General features: G+C 32.0%; 2 protein-coding genes across 2 annotated transcripts; one reads left to right on the top strand and one right to left on the bottom strand.

Annotated features, from left to right (window-relative positions):
- Positions 1 to 286: 286 nt before the first annotated feature.
- On the bottom strand, positions 287 to 12,158 carry LOC125052705 (NF-kappa-B inhibitor alpha). Its single transcript, XM_047653695.1, has 5 exons — positions 11,489 to 12,158; positions 10,819 to 11,141; positions 3,979 to 4,067; positions 1,219 to 1,428; positions 287 to 1,026 (listed from the first exon to the last, which is right to left on the bottom strand). The coding sequence occupies exons 1-5, from the start codon at positions 11,923 to 11,925 to the stop codon at positions 958 to 960; spliced, it is 1,128 nt and encodes a 375-aa protein (XP_047509651.1). The 5' UTR covers positions 11,926 to 12,158; the 3' UTR covers positions 287 to 957.
- Positions 12,159 to 14,398: 2,240 nt separating this feature from the next.
- LOC125052706 (DNA replication complex GINS protein PSF1-like) lies at positions 14,399 to 15,524 on the top strand. The gene is made up of 3 exons (XM_047653696.1): positions 14,399 to 14,726; positions 14,801 to 14,865; positions 15,015 to 15,524. The coding sequence occupies exons 1-3, from the start codon at positions 14,655 to 14,657 to the stop codon at positions 15,463 to 15,465; spliced, it is 588 nt and encodes a 195-aa protein (XP_047509652.1). The 5' UTR covers positions 14,399 to 14,654; the 3' UTR covers positions 15,466 to 15,524.
- The last annotated feature ends 4,132 nt before the right edge of the window (positions 15,525 to 19,656 follow it).

Here is a 19,656-nt window from a genome sequence, read left to right as displayed (position 1 = left end):
TAGAGGGACTCTTTCAACTTTTTTGTATAGAGTAAATCGGACATAAGATTAATCCTCCATCACTGCTTTGATTAAAAGTCTGTTCGGAGCCTAATCTTAAATAATGAGTAATCCATTTTCCGCAAATAACAATGTTGCACCCGAAACCCCAAGGAAATTCCATAAATATGAATAATATATTACATCATTCAAAACAACATAGTATCTTCAATCATTTTCCTTTAACGTTAATTAAGGTCATCACAATCATATTAATTTTAAATAAAACACAAAATAAAACAGTAAATAAGTAATATAGATATTTAATAATCGTTATATTAGATAAAGGAAGACCACACGACCTCATAATGGCATTGGACAAAAGACTGTAGATTACTCGTATAAAAGTCAATTGTCAAATATTAATTTTTAAATTTGTTTTTTATATGTTATGCTAAACTTAGAATAAACATTCAAATATTCAGAGTTCTATCAACTTACATGTGACACCAAAATCTACATATCGACTCTACTACTATGTTATTTTTCTGATAGTACAAAGTTAAAATAACATCCGGTTCCACGAGTATACTTATCATTATGGCAACGACTGATACAGCCAAATAGAATAATTTGAACTTACCAACGACATAACTACAAGGAATAAATATATATGTTCAAATTATTATATTTACAATAGCTGATATATCAGATTGCATTTTAATATAATTTCATATTTGATATCATTTGAACATCGCACTGTGTAATTCATAAAAACATAGGTGTATTGTATTGAGCATTATAGCTTTTAAACTGTCACTCTTGGAGTAAATAATTTTAAATGAATATTAATTATAACATTTCGATTAGAAGACTAGCTTCGCCACTTCCTCTGACCTCGTCCCTAGCCATCAAACAAGAATTGTGCTCTCACTTGTTAATTAAAGCTACGGTTTATGAATTGAACATAGAACTGTGTTATGCGCACTTCATCGTACAAGCAGCCATCATTTGAGGCATCTCAAACCACACCACCTCACTCTCATTCTGAAAAAAAAAAAAACAAAAATAAAGGAAGATCCTTACCGCTTATACTTTAGAGGTAATTTAAAGACTGGACATATTTCTCTTTGGTTAGGATTTTGTTACGATAAATTCTTAAGTAAAACATGTAATATTATGATACCATTGGTCGATGTATCACTTTTAAATGGTTGCTTTCTAAGTTCGTATGCTCACCTCTGAATCGCAATCATAATCGTCATCATCAGAATAATCATCAGTAAAGAGCTGCGCCAGGCTAGTATTACGAGCGAAGCGTCTTGCTGTGTGACCCGCGTAGTCTCTGGCTCCCCGATCCGCCGCTGTCTCAGTCAATAAGTACCGCAGTAGGGCCTCGTCCCGGCTCTGTGTTGCAATGTGAAGGGCAGTGCTACCGGCTAATCCCTCCTGTATAACAAGTATTTGTTTGAAAAACTTCGTAATTATTACAGAAGTGTCAATTATTATTACAGAAGTGTCAATTATTATTACAGAAGTGTCAATTATTATTACAGAAGTGTCAATTATTATTACAGAAGTGTCAATTATTATTACAGAAGTGTCAATTATTATTACAGAAGTGTCAATTATTATTACAGAAGTGTCAATTATTATTACAGAAGTGTCAATTATTATTACAGAAGTGTCAATTATTATTACAGAAGTGTCAATTATTATTACAGAAGAATCATGGCTTGATTTAAAAAAGGGCCATTTAGTTAAGAATTTCCTTACGAATCATCTGAGTGCATACTAGCAAGAACTAATTCAAATTCTTACGTTATTCTATCATTCAATATTAGTTTAAGTACGTTTTATAAATTACATTCCGTCAAATAATTCGTCATTTCAGATTTGAACCTGGTTTATGAGGTTATCTTATCTGTAGGCCAGAATATGGCGCCTAAACGAAGAATTATATCTGTCACTGTGTGTGAATAATAATACGTTAATTTGTAAGCAGTTCGTTGAGGTTCACAATCTTTCGACAGTTTACAATCTCGCGAGATAGATTACAATCTAACGGTTTTTACAATCTTACGTTAACATATCCATATCTAGTAAAACTAAAATATATTTATATAAATTAATTAAACAAAATATTTTAGTTTTAGCAGTGGTTCTTATATACGGGAACTATAACGTAATATAATTAATAAATGCGTAATTAAATTTACTATGTATATATAGTATAGATACAACGTAATAGTTGTAATAATTAAGACGTTTAGTTAATGTATAATTAAATGCCATACAGAAATAAAAGTTTAAAAAACCTAATCAAGGCAAGCACGAATTGTTTATACAAAATATTTTGTAAATTTACTTAAAATACTAATAATTCTATACTACAAGTCTTAATTGTTTAAGAAATATAAATTCTTTTAAGTTATGTATCAGACATTCTAATACGCAATTGTATTATTTCGTAATGTATAATCATTAAAAGCAATCAGTTTCATCATTCCTCATTAGTGCGCTGGTGAAAATTTGAACTACATATAGCTCAGTAAAAACCCGCTATCGTCTTATCAGATATCACGATTGACGACGGGTTTCCCAAAAGAAATACACAAAAACATCACGTAGTAACTTTTTAAATAAATGCAGATTTAATTTAATAACAAGTAATCTTAATATATATAAATTACGTGTCACGTTGTTTGTCCGCGATGGACTCCTAAACTACCGAACCGATATCAATCAAATTTGCACATCATGTGTAGTTTGATCCAACTTAAAATATAGGATAGCTTACATCTCAATTTATACCCCCCGCAATATTATTTTATTGCAAATATTTATTTATTATTTGATACAATTCTAACAGATGGCGCTGTGTTAAAAGTACCAACGTTTCACATAAGCTATCTACCTTTCACATAAGTTCTCCTACCGTTTCCCTTAAACGTATTTATTTATTTATTTATAGTATTTCCCGTGAACTATTCACTACTATGTAATATTATAACAAAAACTTTAGCCACAGCAACACTTGGCCGGTCTGCTAGTTACATTATAATTTGTATACAATTAGTAAAACTTTAATATTGATGCTTGGTGATACATAAATGACATGATATTGTGATTTATAGTGATATTAAGGACACTCAACGAGAATCTTACGATTATAATCAGTATGTAATTGTATAATTAATAAGTACTAAATGAACAATCAGATAACAGATATCAAAGCGTAACTTGATAAGTAATAGGGTATATAATTTAAATATTTCAAACAAATTTGAGCTTTTGTACTACCTTTAAGCATAGTTTATATTTAATTTTGCGTTTTTTCATCTGTTGTTTGTCAATTTTTTACTACTTTGCCAAAAATTGCTTGGACTACGCAACATATATTTACGCGTAACCGAGTGATAACGATTTCAACTACCACGTAATAAATAACGCGGTTAAAACGGGAATACATGACCCCCATATGTATGTCGTATAACTGCTATTATTTAAAAATACTAGATCGATTGAGTTTGGGCGTTAGATGAATAAATTAATAAAGGAAGCTTTCTTTGGGAGTGCGAATTCTACTAATCGTTACACTATTGAAATCATTATTGTTTTTATAGTATCAGGATAGATTCGTGTTAAATCTAACTACAACATTTCTAGTAACAAATCAATAACACTTAGGTTTGCAACTGCGGAAAACTTTGACTATTTTTTTTCTAAATGTGATTTAAAATTGTATTATATTTTTAAAATAATAACAAATAAATTAAATAATAAGAAGTTATTGTTTTGAAAAATGCATTAATAAAAATTACCCCATAGAACATTGATAATCGTTTTACTCGTAATTGATAGGATTTTCTTTAAAACAAATCATTGTACCCATAATATGGATGAGTCCCATATATAACAGAACACACAGATACAATAAAGATCTATAGCAATAAAATGTTTACAATTAAATCGTTATTTCATAAGTATTTATATTACCTTAGCATTTATATTAGCTCCATAGGAGGCTAACGTCCTTATCTGGTCTATGTTGCCATTTGAAGCTGCGATATGGAGGCACGTCTGACCTGAAAAAATATAAACCACACTTTACATATTGTTTTACCAAAAAAGTAAGGGAATATGATTAGTATAAGATTAAATATTGTGTAGAACATTTGTGTATAATATTTATTTTAAGTATGTAACAACTAAGTATAAAGGCAGATTTACATTATCTTAGTGTTTAGGAGAGTGCTTTAGTACAACTTGAAAGGCAAGTTCTTTAGCGTAGCGTTTACTACAGCAAGTAGCGTTTACATGTTTCAACTAAAGTACTATCCTAAACCACTCTCCTAAACACTAAGATAATGTAAATCGGCCTTAACAGTTATTTCATCCGGCTTATTAAACCTAACCCAAAAGGACATATGACATGTGCGTAAAAGCAAATAGACACGAATAGTGGTTTTCAAAGAATGAAAAAATAAATAAGAATTACAAAATAACTAGATGCGATTACAGCAGAAAATGCATCAATTATTTCAAGACTTAATAGACAGATAAAAATATAGATTAAATATATGTAACAGATGTCTCAGTATCATTATATCTGTCTACGTTATTAAGGAAATTCATTAATTCTTCTAACATACAACCTTCTCAAAATTCCCATTAAAATTCGAAGGCGTAAGTATTCATTATTATATAATTATATAAACACGTTAAACATGTTTTTCTGTTTATTAGTAAACGTAAACAGCTCCGACAAAATATTTCAACTTTCGAAAAATAAATTATTTATATAAAGGTAAGTCAGGAGCAGAATTAGCTTAATTTTCTAAAATAGTATCCTCGCCGTCATCTCACTGTGCCTAAAACAGATGCTGGCCCCTGTCCAGTGTTATTTTCAACAAACATTCTCTAACCGAAATAACTGAGCTCAAGTTTTAATATCTAGAACATTTATTACGGGAAGAGGTTTTATATAAGTACTAGCCGTTTCGCGCCCGCTTTGCTGGACGAATTAAAATAAATTTTATGTTTCATTATTTTATTTTTATTCATATTTTTATTATTCTTCTTTATAACTTCCCGCTAAGAAAATTGAAATATTTCGAAAATCGAGTTTTTAACAGATGTTGACGTTTTGCGGTTCTAGGAAGCCTCTTTTGTGTTTATTAGCGGGAAAAATTTTCATAAAAGTAAAACAGAAATAAAAAAATGAAGGAACGTTGGAATTAACAAAATAAATAGCCATAAACCATCTAGGAAAATTTCGCATCGAATGGTGGTAGTTTCATGTCGATACGATCAGTGGTTTAGGCGTGATTGAGCCTCAAACGAAGACCATTTTCATTATATATATATATAGATTTCAGCAGATGCCAAAACGACGTAACAGGCATAAAGTCAAATCTATTGCATGATATTAAAAAAAAAAACGAAGTTACAGCAGACACGAGTTAGACTCTTACTATGTGCTAGTATCGACGAATTATTGTAAGTTTACCTTGAAAATACGTCATACGACCAGTTATTTGTATTATGTGCATATTAAATATTCTACTATAAGTTTAAATCTATATTTTAGCCAAATGCGACTTTACACTGTATAAAAACTTTGCAATTATATCATTCTCATGACATCAAGTTTATCAAGGTATGCCGTATGACAATTAGCTAAGTCAATGACAGCAGACGAGTTTACAATCACAGCTGATAAGGTAATCTCTATCGATCTATGCAAAAAACGTTCATTATTCAAATATCGATCTAGATTCTAGATGTGGGTACATTGACAACTATTTTATGAAACTTGGCAATTGGCATCATCTTAAATTTCGGCAGTGGTAATAAAATGAAACGCACAAATGGCGACCCATTTAACTCTATTAAAGGCCATTTATCTCTCGCACGATATAAAATAGTATTTTTGTTATCAGTAAATGCGGGTATTTAAAAATCCAGTAACATTTTTTTGCGCATTTGCGCTTTACTGAATGTATCAGTGAAGTTACGTCAAGGTAGGTGCTGGCAAGCGAATTGCAATGTTACAGCTAAGTCAGCTTAATTATTATGCACGCAAACGTATGAAACCTATATACAATGAGGTGTAAATAAACAGCTGCGTAGATGTAAATGGGCGCGAGCGGTCATGTGGACGCGGGTGTGAGGGGAGCGCGGCGCGGGGAGTACTCGGGTTTTCCGAATAATGTGGCAATCGGCGCGCGCGCTGTTGCCCTCACCATATACGGTCGATGATATTTTCACTGCTTCCGCGTCATATTTAACTCATACATGTGAGACTATGATGATGGCGTAGTCTTGCTCTTTCGTGAATTTTGTAAACGTTGTTGACATTCATAAGCATGCTCTAAGAAGCATCTAAATTGAATAACGTATTTTGATTTTTGATTCGAATAAGCTTGGACTAATTTATAAATGACGTATCATATTGTATGCACCTACAACATAGTACTAACAACATTTTAAAGTAGACTTAAGCTAGTTTTAAAATCAATGACTACCTAATAATAATTATAATCGTTATATAACTAAAATATCTCAATTATATTTCAAATAAATACATGACCATTAATGAAGCATGTGATGGGAAATACCTCGATTGCTCCTTAACATAGTAGGTACACACTTGAGTAATATTAATCATTAGGTACAATAAACTTTGAATTTCTCAAAGCAATTTATTATGTGGAAACCGGATTCATGTTGGTTTTCCAAAAAACCGGTGCGGTCATCGATTTATCTAAACGCCTTTGACCACGTGAGTAGGCAATGATTCAAGAAAGTATATTAATTATACCTAGTGTTTACCACCCTTCCTGCATTACTCATGGTCAACTTGATACATAAAAAAATCGTATCTAATGTACACAAATAAACTATAACGATACCTAATACACAGGTGCATACAAAAGCTGCATCATTATCGCAGATACACAGACTGGGATTTCCGAAGCCTTTGAAATACTTTCACCTCGGAATTACCCAAAGAGTATCCGAGTCATTGTTGCACTTAAATCAAGCATTAGGCGGATGACTTGTCTTAAGACCATTTAAGTTCAGGTTGCGGTTTTCCTTACATAGTATACGAGAACCTTCTGTACTTTCCGACAACGGTTCTTTGAAGTTTTTATTTAGTTTATAATCACCCCATGTGATTGATAGAGGTGGGTATTTAAGGTTAGCCACAAAAGATCACTCATATTCGCCTATTATATTAAGACTAGCGACCCGGGTTCGCACGGATGCAATGCTGATACTAAATTCATAGTGCTATAGAGTATAGGGAGAATCGCGGCCTCCGACGCGCTGCGTCTCGCAATTTTTAAATTTGTAATATCTTCAAAAATATTCATTTAAATCATATGCTGTACAGGGCCATATAGATCTATATTAAATCAACAATGTATTTAAGGTATTTAATTGGATAAGGATTAATGCTGTATTGGTTAAAATCGCTTCGAAAATTAGCAATTTTTGTCGTAAAAAGTAAATGACAAAAAAAATGTTATTGTGGGATATCCATAAGAGATAGACATATGTAATCGGGGAGTTTTCTGTAGACCTTTTCAATGTGTTCAATACTAAGTACATTATTTTGATAAATGTCGCAATGTAAGCGGAAAAAATGTAATTATTTACGATTTACGACATCACATTAGAAACCTCAAAAATAACAGTATTTCTCCATCCATATTTAGTGGATGTTATTATACATATAAACCTTTCTCTTCAATCACTCTAGCTATTAAACCGCATCAAAATCCGTTGCGTAGTTTTAAAGATTTAAGCATACATAGGGACAGAGAAAGCGACTTTGTTTTATACTATGTAGTAATAATATATATGTATCCAATCGCGCGTTTAGAGTTAGCAGTACAACTCTGTCGACGCAATGATAACAAACAGACTTGCTATTATGCAACTGACTAAACAAAGCAACGTATACATTTTATACGTATACGTTTACTTTTAGTTGCATATAATTAGTGAGGCATAAGCTGCGTTCGCGCAAGGTGACACACATAATTGAATACACGTGTCAATGATCGCTTATTTATCGTTGAAATCATATAAGTTGGAAAAACCTCATCCGAAAGTCACGTAACATTGTACAAGCAACAATGTGGGATATCCCACACAGCCACACTGGCGTCTGAGTTGGGGCTTTGTGAATGTTTGCAACGCTTTCTCCGCGAGCCGGTTCATATCGTTATGTGTTACGCGAACACTTTGGGAATACCCATCGTATAGCGCGGTTGCCAATTGCCTAAAGATACACCGTAATTATTTACTTTTGGGTATCATTAGCACTTCTTGGGAATTCCAAAATGAATACGGTTAATTTGTTAAACTTCTTATTGAAAGAACAATAATGTTATCGCTTACATTATTATGAAACGAGGTCACAACGATGGGAAAACCTATGTCAATAGCTGCTGAAAGTTTCAAGGCAAGGACGAGGCATTGTATAAAATAGAAAAACTCGTCTGTAGACATTTCCTACCCTACTTAAAATGTCAATTGAATATTTAAATAGCTGCTTTAATATAACATTCAATTAATTCGTTAAAAAATACATTTCAAGACCTTTAAAAGTAGCTTAGATCTGTCTCAATGAAACTGAGAGGTTTCGAAACAGGTTTCAACTTTCCCAGTGTTTAAGCATAAATGTGTACCTATAGAATAATATATATTTAACTAGCGACCCGCCCCGGCTTTGCACGCATGCAATGCTGATACTAAGTTCAAAGTGCTATAAAGTAAAGGGAGAACCGCGGCCTCCGACGCGCTGCGACCCGCAATTTTTAAATTTGTAATATCTTCGAAATATTCATTTAAATCATATGCTGTAAAGGGCCATATAGATCTATATTAAATGAACAATGTATTCAAGGTATTTAATTGGTTAAGGATTAATGCTGTATTGGTTAAAATCGCTTCGAAAATTAGCCATTATTTGTCGTAAAAAGAAATGACAAAAAAAAGTTATTGTGGGTTATCCATAAGAGATAGACATATACCATCACGGACTTTTCTGTAGACCTTTTCAATGTGTACAATACTTAGTACATTATTTTGATAAAACTCGTAGGGTTCAGCCTGCGTTTGCAATGTAAGCGGAAAAAATGTAATTATTTACGACATCACATTAGAAACCTCAAAAATAACAGTATTTCTCCACAATTTAATGGATGTTATTATACATATAAACTCCTCTTGAATCACTCTATCTATTAAAAAAAACCGCATCAAAATCCGTTGTGTAGTTTCAAAGATTTAAGCATACAAAGGGACATAGGGACAGATAAAGCGACTTTGTTTTATACTATGTAGTGATTAGTGTAAAAATTTGACTTTAAATATTGTGGCTAGCTGTTTAAGGTAAATCTTGACTTTTCCACGCTTCAATACCTGATCAAAAACCATCAGTTGTATTTCCCGCGCGTGACTTGCCAAGGATGCGGATTCCATTGAGTGTGCTCAAGACCTTGACGGTCATCTTTCTGAACACGTAAACAATGTTTACGATAACTGGTCGGCTACCTATTCAATACATCCTAGTGACATCTTTTTTTATAATGACGTGCATTTGCGTGCCAGTGTCCTGCAATTTCTTAACAATGCCTGTGAAGGACGACAGGTTAATATCCGGCAGGTTGATATCCGTTATATTTTCTATTACCAATGTCATTACCACGATCGGGTTTCAATAATTATAAAGTAGCGTCATGACGTCATTTTATTTTTATGTATACACATTTTGTTCGATCATCCAATTTATAAGGGAAATATATATATACTTTTATATTAAACTAGCTGTCCTGGCGAACATCGTACCGCCTAACAGTCGATTCCTTATTTTTTTAAATACTTATTCTGCTATTCGGGACACCGGTCTAGCTAGTAAGATAAAAAAAATAAAGTTGATAATACAACAAATACATTATGTCAAAAAATAAAAATTTACCTTCCCGAAACCCCTCCACTAACACTTGAACTTTATGATATGGTATTAAAGTTCAAATTGCCTTTAAATATTACTGCGAATGTTTTGTATGGGAATATAGAAAAGTGTTGTTTTTAGACTTTATCACTCAATTTTTTTAATTTATATTAAATAAATGGTTTATTATTAAATAATTTAAGATGCTGTTATACATTATACTTGAGATGAGGATGAAAACTTTGTATATTATTTATATTTATTAGCCTATTATTAGAGCATAAACTGTTGTGGTTAAATATAATATTCACTATTTCTTGACAAATTAATAACAGTCCTAATGGAGTAGAACTATTAAAATACAAATTGCTTTTGGTAAAGTCCTATTCAAGGAAAACCTTGGGTTTTACACCTTCAGGAATTTTGCACAAATTCAGATTTTTCAGTACCTATTACTGTTCATGATCATATTATCAACATGGTCTCATTAGTATTGTACTGTATTTAGATATTTTGTAATGTAGTTGATTTTAAACTGCTTTATTTTGAGTGTTAAAATAAATGAACATATTGGAAATTCCACACATTATTGGGTTTTAAATATGAATCACATTAAAAACTTTAACATTGTGGTATTTCTTAAAACAATGACAAGCAATATCATGTATAATATATCATGTTATTTCATTATATTTAATTAAATCAACTTCCCTATCATTATTTTAAAATATGTTGTATATTATAAGTAAATTATAAATATCCTGTCAAAGAATTAATACATATTTGAATACTGATTACGTAAATTTTTACTAAGATTGTGTGAGTGGGAGAGAACAAGCAGCAAGTAAAAAATTAAAACAACTTACCCTTGTAATTCTTCTGATCCAATACATTATGATATTCCCGAGGACTTCTTTTTAATTGTTCAAGAAGAAATTTCAAGCTTTTCATATGTGTTTTTCTAACAGCTACATGAAGTGGTGTCTCTCCATTACAGTCTCTAACACTTAATAAAGCTCCTGCATCCAAAAGCCTTTTTGTAATATAATAATGTCCAGCAAGTACAGCAAGATGCAGTGCTGTGTGGCCATAACGATTTACAATATTCAGTAACTTTTTCTCAGGACATATCTTTATAAGGGTGGAAACTGATTTGACACATCCATGGACTGCAGCAATGTGAAGTTGTCTGTAAAAGAAGCACTATTTAACAAAACATTCTTTACATATTGCAATGTAAATAGCCTAAATATGTGTGACTAGATGTAATATTCATCCCTTTACATTTACGACATAGTTTTCTTTTCTTAGAATGGATACCACATTGATATTTCATTTTATTTCTTTAATGACGAATCACAAGTGTACATTGTGTTACCTACGTGAATAAATGATTTTTGAATTTGAATTTGATACTAAATTAAAGAATCCCCAGTTCAATACATAACCATTCACATTCATTCTTAAAAGTAACTTTCCCTTCCACAATACAGACTAATTATTTGACATATTAAGAAAGTTGATCGTGAAACTTACGTATCACCATCCTCATCTTGTTCAAACAATATGTTGATTGGAGGTAGGTCATATTTTGGAGCCTGAATTGAATTGTCACTTTTAACTTCTTCAATCACTATCAGTGGCTCTACAGGGACGTGTGATGATGTTCTCTCTTGACAGTCTATTTCACCTGACTTCAGTTCCATAGAAATAACCCCACTATCAAACTCTTCATGTTCACTTAACAAACCTTTACTACTCTTATTATCTTTCCAGCTGTCGTCTTTATTCATTTCTTGTTTATCACTAGTTCGGTCTAGTGTATCGTTTGCTCCGTCATGTATTTCTTTTGATTCTTCGTCTGGATTGTATTCCTCCGTCAAGTTTTGTTCACTAAGAGGCCCCGAAAGGAAACCAGAGTCCGTATTTTCATCGTCGAGGAATTTTGTGTCAACAGCTTTCCTGGCACTCATCGTGATGTAGTATTAACGCTTCTCACTATAAATCACTCAATTTTTAAAACTAAATTATGAAGAAAACTCAACAATTTGCGGTTTTGCACATTTTAAAATAAAAAAATATTGTACTTTTAACGCAAAACGACCACAAGTGGCAACATGCAACAACTGACTGAAGTTACGTAGTAACTAGTAAATAGTAATGTATGTATCAGATCTATGCTATGTACTGAACTCAGCAGTCAGCAGTCAGCACTCAGCGTACAGATAATAATATAAGTATTAGTAATAATTATCAGTCAGTCAGTGAAGTGTTACCAACTCCAATTTTATCGAGTAGGTCGATACAATTTCAAAAGTTGGTAGTTTCCAACCATCTTAAATTCGAAAAGTAGGTAGATCTACCAACTAGTTCTAAATATAAAAAAATGCTACCCTTTAATCATTTTTTTTTCGTAAAAAAGTAATCACTAATAGTATTTAGTAAAAAAATGAATATTAACTAAAAAATGGACAATATTCATAAAAAAATCACAGCATGTTATGGATTGAAGAGATCAATCTTACTCTCTCTTTCATGGAGGAGAATTTTCTTCATTTTCACATTCATTGCTAATCATTTTATTTTTTAATGTTTAGATAGACCAATAGTACTAAAATACTTTATTCAACGCTGCGCTTTACATATCAAAATATATAGTAAGTTCATGAGAGTCTTGAAGTTAGTCATAAGTCAAAACTCGCAGTAAATAAGCCGAGGTTTCTTATTGGCTGATGTATATCAATATATTTCAACTGTCAAGAACGCAAAAGCGCGGTGTTTTTAACTTATTGTGTGTATAAAATAAAATTTAACAATATAAAAATAAAAAGTTTATTAACAAAAAGTTGGTGGATATTCTTTATAACGTAATAGATTTGAGAAAAATCCTAAAAGTTGGTAGATCTACCTACAAGTTGCTAGATTTACCTAAAAAGTTGGTAGATCTACCTAAAACTTGGTAGAGTTGGTAACACTGACTGTCAGTCGCACACGGCACAGATTACTCGTTATTACAACTATAATATAGTCGGATACAAAAAGTTTGAAAGCCAACATTCACAGACTAGGAATTATCTAGGTGTCAAATAACAAGAACTTGCCAAAAGTTTAGATAAGATATTATTTTGTAGAATAAGAAATATTTGTAATTTTGATAAAAAAAATACATAATATATTGTATATCCTATATACGCATTAGGATGGCGCTAGAAAATAAAGTTCCAGTTATTAGTTTATTCTTGTTTCATAAGGGTTCCCATAAAATCAACGTTATGCTAACGTTAAGTTTTCGCTGGAGAACCGATATATTTTTACAAAAATTTGGCACATGATAGTTGACAGTGACAAATATTATAAATAAAAATATGTCTTGTATTTAATTAATGTGTAATTATACATATAATAATAATAATTGTAATTACACCTAACAATTGCAATGATGTGTTGTGATACGTTAAATGCCAACTGCCAATACATGCCTAAAACTAAGGGATGTTCGATGTTAGAAAAACATCGATATTGACATCGATTTCATAATCGAAAGCCCAACATCGATGTTCGATAATTATCGAAAACTGAACTTTTGCATTAATTAATTGACAAAGAAATAAAATACAGTAAAATGGTTCGAAATTTATCAAGAAACAACAAATTATTACATATTCCGATATTTTTATCAACTGACTGAATGAAAAGTAATTTTGATAAAGAAGAACCTTTTAATATATATTTTCTTTGTTGATAAAGAGTAGCGAGGAAGCGTGAGAAAGAAAGAGCGAGTGAAACTACGAAGAACGAACGATGGGAACGACCTAGGCGCAAAGAATGAATACGCATTTAAAATTTTAATAGGAATGATTTGTAGATGCGTTCATAGGAGACATAATTTGTTTCGTAAGTTGCATTAAGCGGCGTTCCCACGAAGCGTTAATCACGACAGTCAACCACGCTTTCGTGAAATACACTTCTGTGTGAACGCATAGGCGTTAAACTTGCTTTCGTGAGGAACGGCGCACGACTCAAGCGTGGATAGATCAAACGTGTTTGATTTTCAGTCGTGATATACCGTTCGTGAAGCCAAGATGTCGTCACAACAACGTGGAATTAAGTTTAACGACAGTGAAACTACGCGTTTTTTGGAGTTATATTCTATGGAAAAGGTGTTATATGATCCAAGTTTGGAGGAATACCGTGATAGAGATTTATATATCGATGTTTCGATAATGACTAAGTCGAAACACGAAGCGTGAACGGCACGAAATCCCCCAACCATGTGAACGTTTCATCAATTCACACTTTCGTGAGTGTCACGAACGACAGTTGACTAGCGTAGTTGACTGTCGTGATTAACGCTCCGTGGGAACGCCCCATTAGTCGTGCGGTAGGCCGTGAGTTAACATCGATGTTACGATATTTTTGTATAGCAACATCGATGTTTTTTTTGATCGAGCACGAGCATCCCTCTTGTCCCTACTAAAACTACTGTTTACACTCAACAATTTACATGCTGTTTACTAAATATCTTGTTTAAGTTATAAAACATTACAAAAACATCTATACAATAACCGTTATTATAACTTATAAGTAGCGTTTAGGTTTTTTAAATAATTCCGATGTGTTAAAGTAGGTATCCTCTCCCTACCACCAATACGACAATTAATAAGAAAACTGATTCAAAGGCTAAAAACCAAACTAACTCGGCATGTTCGGTGAAAAAGTAATTGAATTATTAAAAGAATCTGAGAGAAACCGGGAAACACTGAGTCCATTCAATGTAAGCAGTTTTCTTACATTTATATTTGTTTTGTATATTATTACTAAGACCTTATTTGTTAATTTTTGTTGCAGGATGAAATGATTCGTCAAATTATTGAAGAAATGCACATTTTGTTTAAATTGAACATGAATGATGCGTAAGTAACTTTATATATAATCATATGTTTTTGATCCTTTACAGATGTAAGATGAACTTGTGGACATAGCAATTTACATGCTAAGCCTTTGCATGCTAAGAGTAACATCTAACATAATTCATGCATTCATATATATTTTGTAATTTCAGAAATGCAACCTCAGAGAATAAGTCATTGTGGACAACTGTTCAGGTTCGTCATTCAGCACTAGAGCGCAATAAACGGTGCTTATTAGCTTACCTGTATGATCGCATTAATAAAATTAAAACTCTGAGATGGGAGTTTGGCTCAGTCCTACCTCCAGATATAAGAGAATTATTATCTGACAGTGAATATGATTGGTTTTCTAAATATTCAACCAATTTAGCAACATTTATGAGGTCTTTGGGCCAAGATATTGGTTATAGTGGTATTGATCTAACGGAGAATTTGAGACCTCCTAAATCATTGTATATTGAAGTGCTGTGTATAACAGATTATGGAAAATTAGAATTAGAAGATGGTGATGTTGTTATGTTGAAGAAAAATAGTAGACACTTCCTGCCTACATCTGAGTGTCAAACACTTATACGACAGGGTATTTTAAAACAAATTACATAGTTATAGGCATTAGTGGTTTGCTAATAAAAGTAGTTTAATAAATTTGTTTGGTATACATACATTATTGAGTTTATTAAGATTTAAGACCAACTAAAAAATCTATGGCTAGTTAGGTAATTGTGTATCAAGATGCAGATAGATTAATGACATTTAGACTGTTTTAGTTTGAATGTAATTATCCAGCTTGGCAATTAATAAATAAATTCATTAAGACCTAACCCTGAGAGTAGTCACTTGTTTTTGGTTTAACTGATAATGTTTCTTAATAAAAAATAACCAGTGAGAGAAGATTCTAGAATCACAAACTCAATACAATATTGCTTTGAGTTTAAACTCTGAGTTGTCATCATTGAAGAAAATCTTAAATTGCTGTTCAATATGTTTTAAGTAAAAATATGTGACAAATTGTGGTTATCATTAAAATAACAAGTATATACATATTTATATATATAGTCAATAGAAATATCTATATACTTGTGCATTTTGTAAAACCATATCTTCTGTTACTTATTCTATTATCATTTTCCTTGTGACAGATTCGTAAAAAGTATTGGCGCGTTTACTTTGGCGCTCTTCCAGCGGGAATAACAGATTTTTGTTTGACGCAGCGTTTTCTCTGTTGCCAGGCTTTCTAAATAAATAGTGCGGGATGTCGGAAATCGAATTGTGATTAGATGAGAAAGCTATTTCGGAATTTAGCTTCTAGATTTATTATATACTTTAGCTTATGGCCTTATACTTTAGATTTATGGTGGCAACATGTTAACCAGGACATCGAACATCACGACCGATAGATTAACAAATTTAAGTTATACCCTCAAAGAAGCATAGGGCAGTGACCTCTAGTTTCCGATTTGATTTATTGTGTAATTATGAGATCATGACTTTTAACTCTTGAACGACTTTTGAGTACGGATGTGAAGCGTCATCTACTAGAGTAGATGATAAATATAACGAAACGATTGATTTCTAGTTTGATAGTTATGAGAAAAACCTATTTCTATTTTTGTATGTTTCTTCTAAATATACACATGTGTGTTAATAATCAAAACAGAAAAAAATGTGTGCGTGTACTAGGTGTAAACACGTAAGAAGCCAACTTCTTTATGACCTTATTTTTCGAAAAATGATCTACTATTATGCAACTTAACGAAATTGGTTAAATAAAGTTTAACAAAAGGCTTTTATTATCATAGACATGAATACAAATACAATTATTTCATTTTACCTTATTACTACTAGGATTATTACAGATTTTCATTAATTGTAATATAATTATTACTATCATTGTTATCGTTATTATATATTTTTGTTATTAATGGCTTCGAATCTCTTCGGATCAACCGTGGTAGGGACAAGAAAAAGATGGCGCGTAACCGAAAAACGTGACGATTTGCTACAAAATTTCTCCCATACGTCGATAAAAATTCATTCTAACGCCGGTAAAGAAGTTTGACTTCAAAAAGCAACATGGCGCGTAACCGAAAAACGTGACGATTTGCTACAAAATTTCTCCCATACGTCGATAAAGAACTTTCATTCCAACGCCGATAAAGAAGTTTGACTTCAAAAAGCAACATGGCGCGTAACCGAAAATGGTGACGCGTAACGAAAAAATGTTACACTAATTTTTTTTCCAACCCCGATAAAGAAGTTTCACTTCAATAATAATATTAAAATTAAACAAGCAATGGCAAGATCAGCGTGAATGGCAGACCATTTCTCTATTTTCACGGTTTATATTTCATTTGGGATCCTGTCGCTGAGCGTTTTCGTTGATTTATGTTGGCCAGTTACATTATATCAGAAGTGCCCTTTATTGCAAATCGATATATTTTGCTCACTTTACCCACTTCAAAACGTAACGTATGTACGAGCATTAGAAAGTTATTAATGACATTATATTGATATTGGCCCATTTGTTTTATTTACTATTTCCTTTTTCTTTACAAAAACAGCAGAATGTCTACAAAACTATGAAATCAGTGGAGGCACCCACACAAACATTTGTTAATAACTAATTTCTTAGTATATTTTTTTTTATCATTGTACATACACTATAAAAAGCTGTTCGATCTTAAAGAATCCTTGTATACTCCTTTTCATGAAAGAAGTCCCCCAGACGCGGCGCTGCAATCGCATGACGTAATGTTGCCATTTATGAGTATAAAATTTACCTATTTTATTTACATTTAGCAGATGTAATTATTTATCAAATAATATTATTTTCTGCATACTTCGATAAAACAATATTTCTGTTATGTAAATAGTATATTTTTATTTACTTATATTAGCGGTGTTCTACCTACTTACAGGGAAAAGATGAGAAAATAGGGTAAAGAAAAGCAATACAATTTTTTATTCAGAGTTTTATTGCATAATTTTTCGAAGTATACGCCGCTGTTGTTACAATACCTTCGTTTGTAATTCTTGTTACAGTTTTCTGACACACCTGCAATTAAATTATGAATAATTAAAAATAATAATAACTTTAATATGGTAGTATATGTAATATATGTTTTAATTTCAGTTACCTAGTTTCATCACTTTATGTATTTGTTAAATTTTGTCGCAAAAATTTATAACATAAAAGTCCCATAAATACAGCAAAAAATTATTAAATGGCAACTTTAAAAAGTACCTGTTATGGCGGCAACTCTCTTCCGAACATTGTTTAGTCGTATTAAAACACCTTGATTCTTATGTTACGCTTCACAGAACTCTTTCACCTTTAATATCATTTCTCGAACCGAACTTTTTACACCTTTTGGCATTGTAATCAATCTTTAAAATGCACTAAGCTAGTTAAAAATTCACAAAAATCTACCACAACAAACGAACTTGTTAACATCGACGAATGACAACATTGCCGACCTGTCAAATTTAGTTCCAAAAATCGCCGCGGGACTTCTTTCATGAAAAGCACTATAGCTCTATTATTTAGATACAGGCTACCAACATTCACACGCATCGGCTACACTTTCAGTAAGTCCATACTAACGACCGGCTGATCACAATACACGGGATACAGTCTACAGACCTAGAGGTTTTTTAATTACGGTATATCGAATAAGCTGTTTGTATATTATGTATTAGGTGGACTGTAAATTTGTAAAGTAAAAAATCATTTAATCACATAGGTAACATAATGTACACTTATGACTTGTCAGTAAAGAAATACATATTAATGCTTCTAATTTTACATTTACTGCCAGTTCTCAAATCAAGGGCGTCAACACAAAATATTATCCACGTAGGTCAAAGTATATAAAATGAATACTTTGTTTATAATAGAGTTTATGTAGCATATTTTCAAGCATAATAAAACTATATCCCCAAAAACCTACCGAAACCTACAACCGAAGGCTGTATTTCGATGACGTCAAACCCAAAACGCGCCAATAGTTATAACTTTGACGGCTCATTGGTCTAGTGGTTAGTACCCCTGACTGCGAATCCATGGGTCCCGGGTTCGATCCCCGGCTAAGACAAACATTTGATGTGCTTAGGTCTTGGGTGTTTAAATATGTATTTATGTCTATCTATCTTTAATATGTATGTATATTCGTTGCCTAGTCATAACACAAACTTCACCAGCTTAACATGGGACTAGGTCAATTGGTGTGAATTGTTCAAAAAAAAAAAATTTTGTGTAAATCATACTTAAGTGTTCATTTATGGTAGTATGGTATCGGTAAACTTTTCTTAATGCGATTTTAAAGCAATTTTAGCCAATGAAAAGTTCGAGTTATAAATATAGGTATCTATGTGAGGTTATAATAATAATCTTTATTTATCTGACAAAAATATATCACACTTTATTTAGAATACGTATAGAATACATATAGAACTTTTCCTACGCTCATTACTTCATATTTTCACAATTTCGGCAGCCTATCGACGTAAATGTCTCCGTGTCAATCACCCGTCAACCATATCTATTGATCGGAAAATCTGAAATATGTGTAAACTTTTTGTTAGCTAGATAAACATGGATGGATTGTTCAGTGTTTGCACGAAAAACTAAGCTCACGCTACGGTTCGGTTTCATTTGCAGTTTTTATGTTGCCTCGTTAAATACAAATGGTGGTTTTTATAAGCTATAAGCGTTTTGCATTTTGTATGCATGAACATTTTAAAATACTTTTGATTTATGTCTTTTTATAGGGTGTCGATGAATAATTCATTACA

The sequence above is a fragment of the Pieris napi genome, chromosome 9 (genome assembly GCF_905475465.1).
Source record: "Pieris napi chromosome 9, ilPieNapi1.2, whole genome shotgun sequence".
NCBI lineage: Eukaryota > Metazoa > Arthropoda > Insecta > Lepidoptera > Pieridae > Pieris > Pieris napi.
The sequence above is the reverse complement of the archived record's forward strand: the minus strand, read 5'-3'. Positions and strand labels throughout refer to the sequence as shown.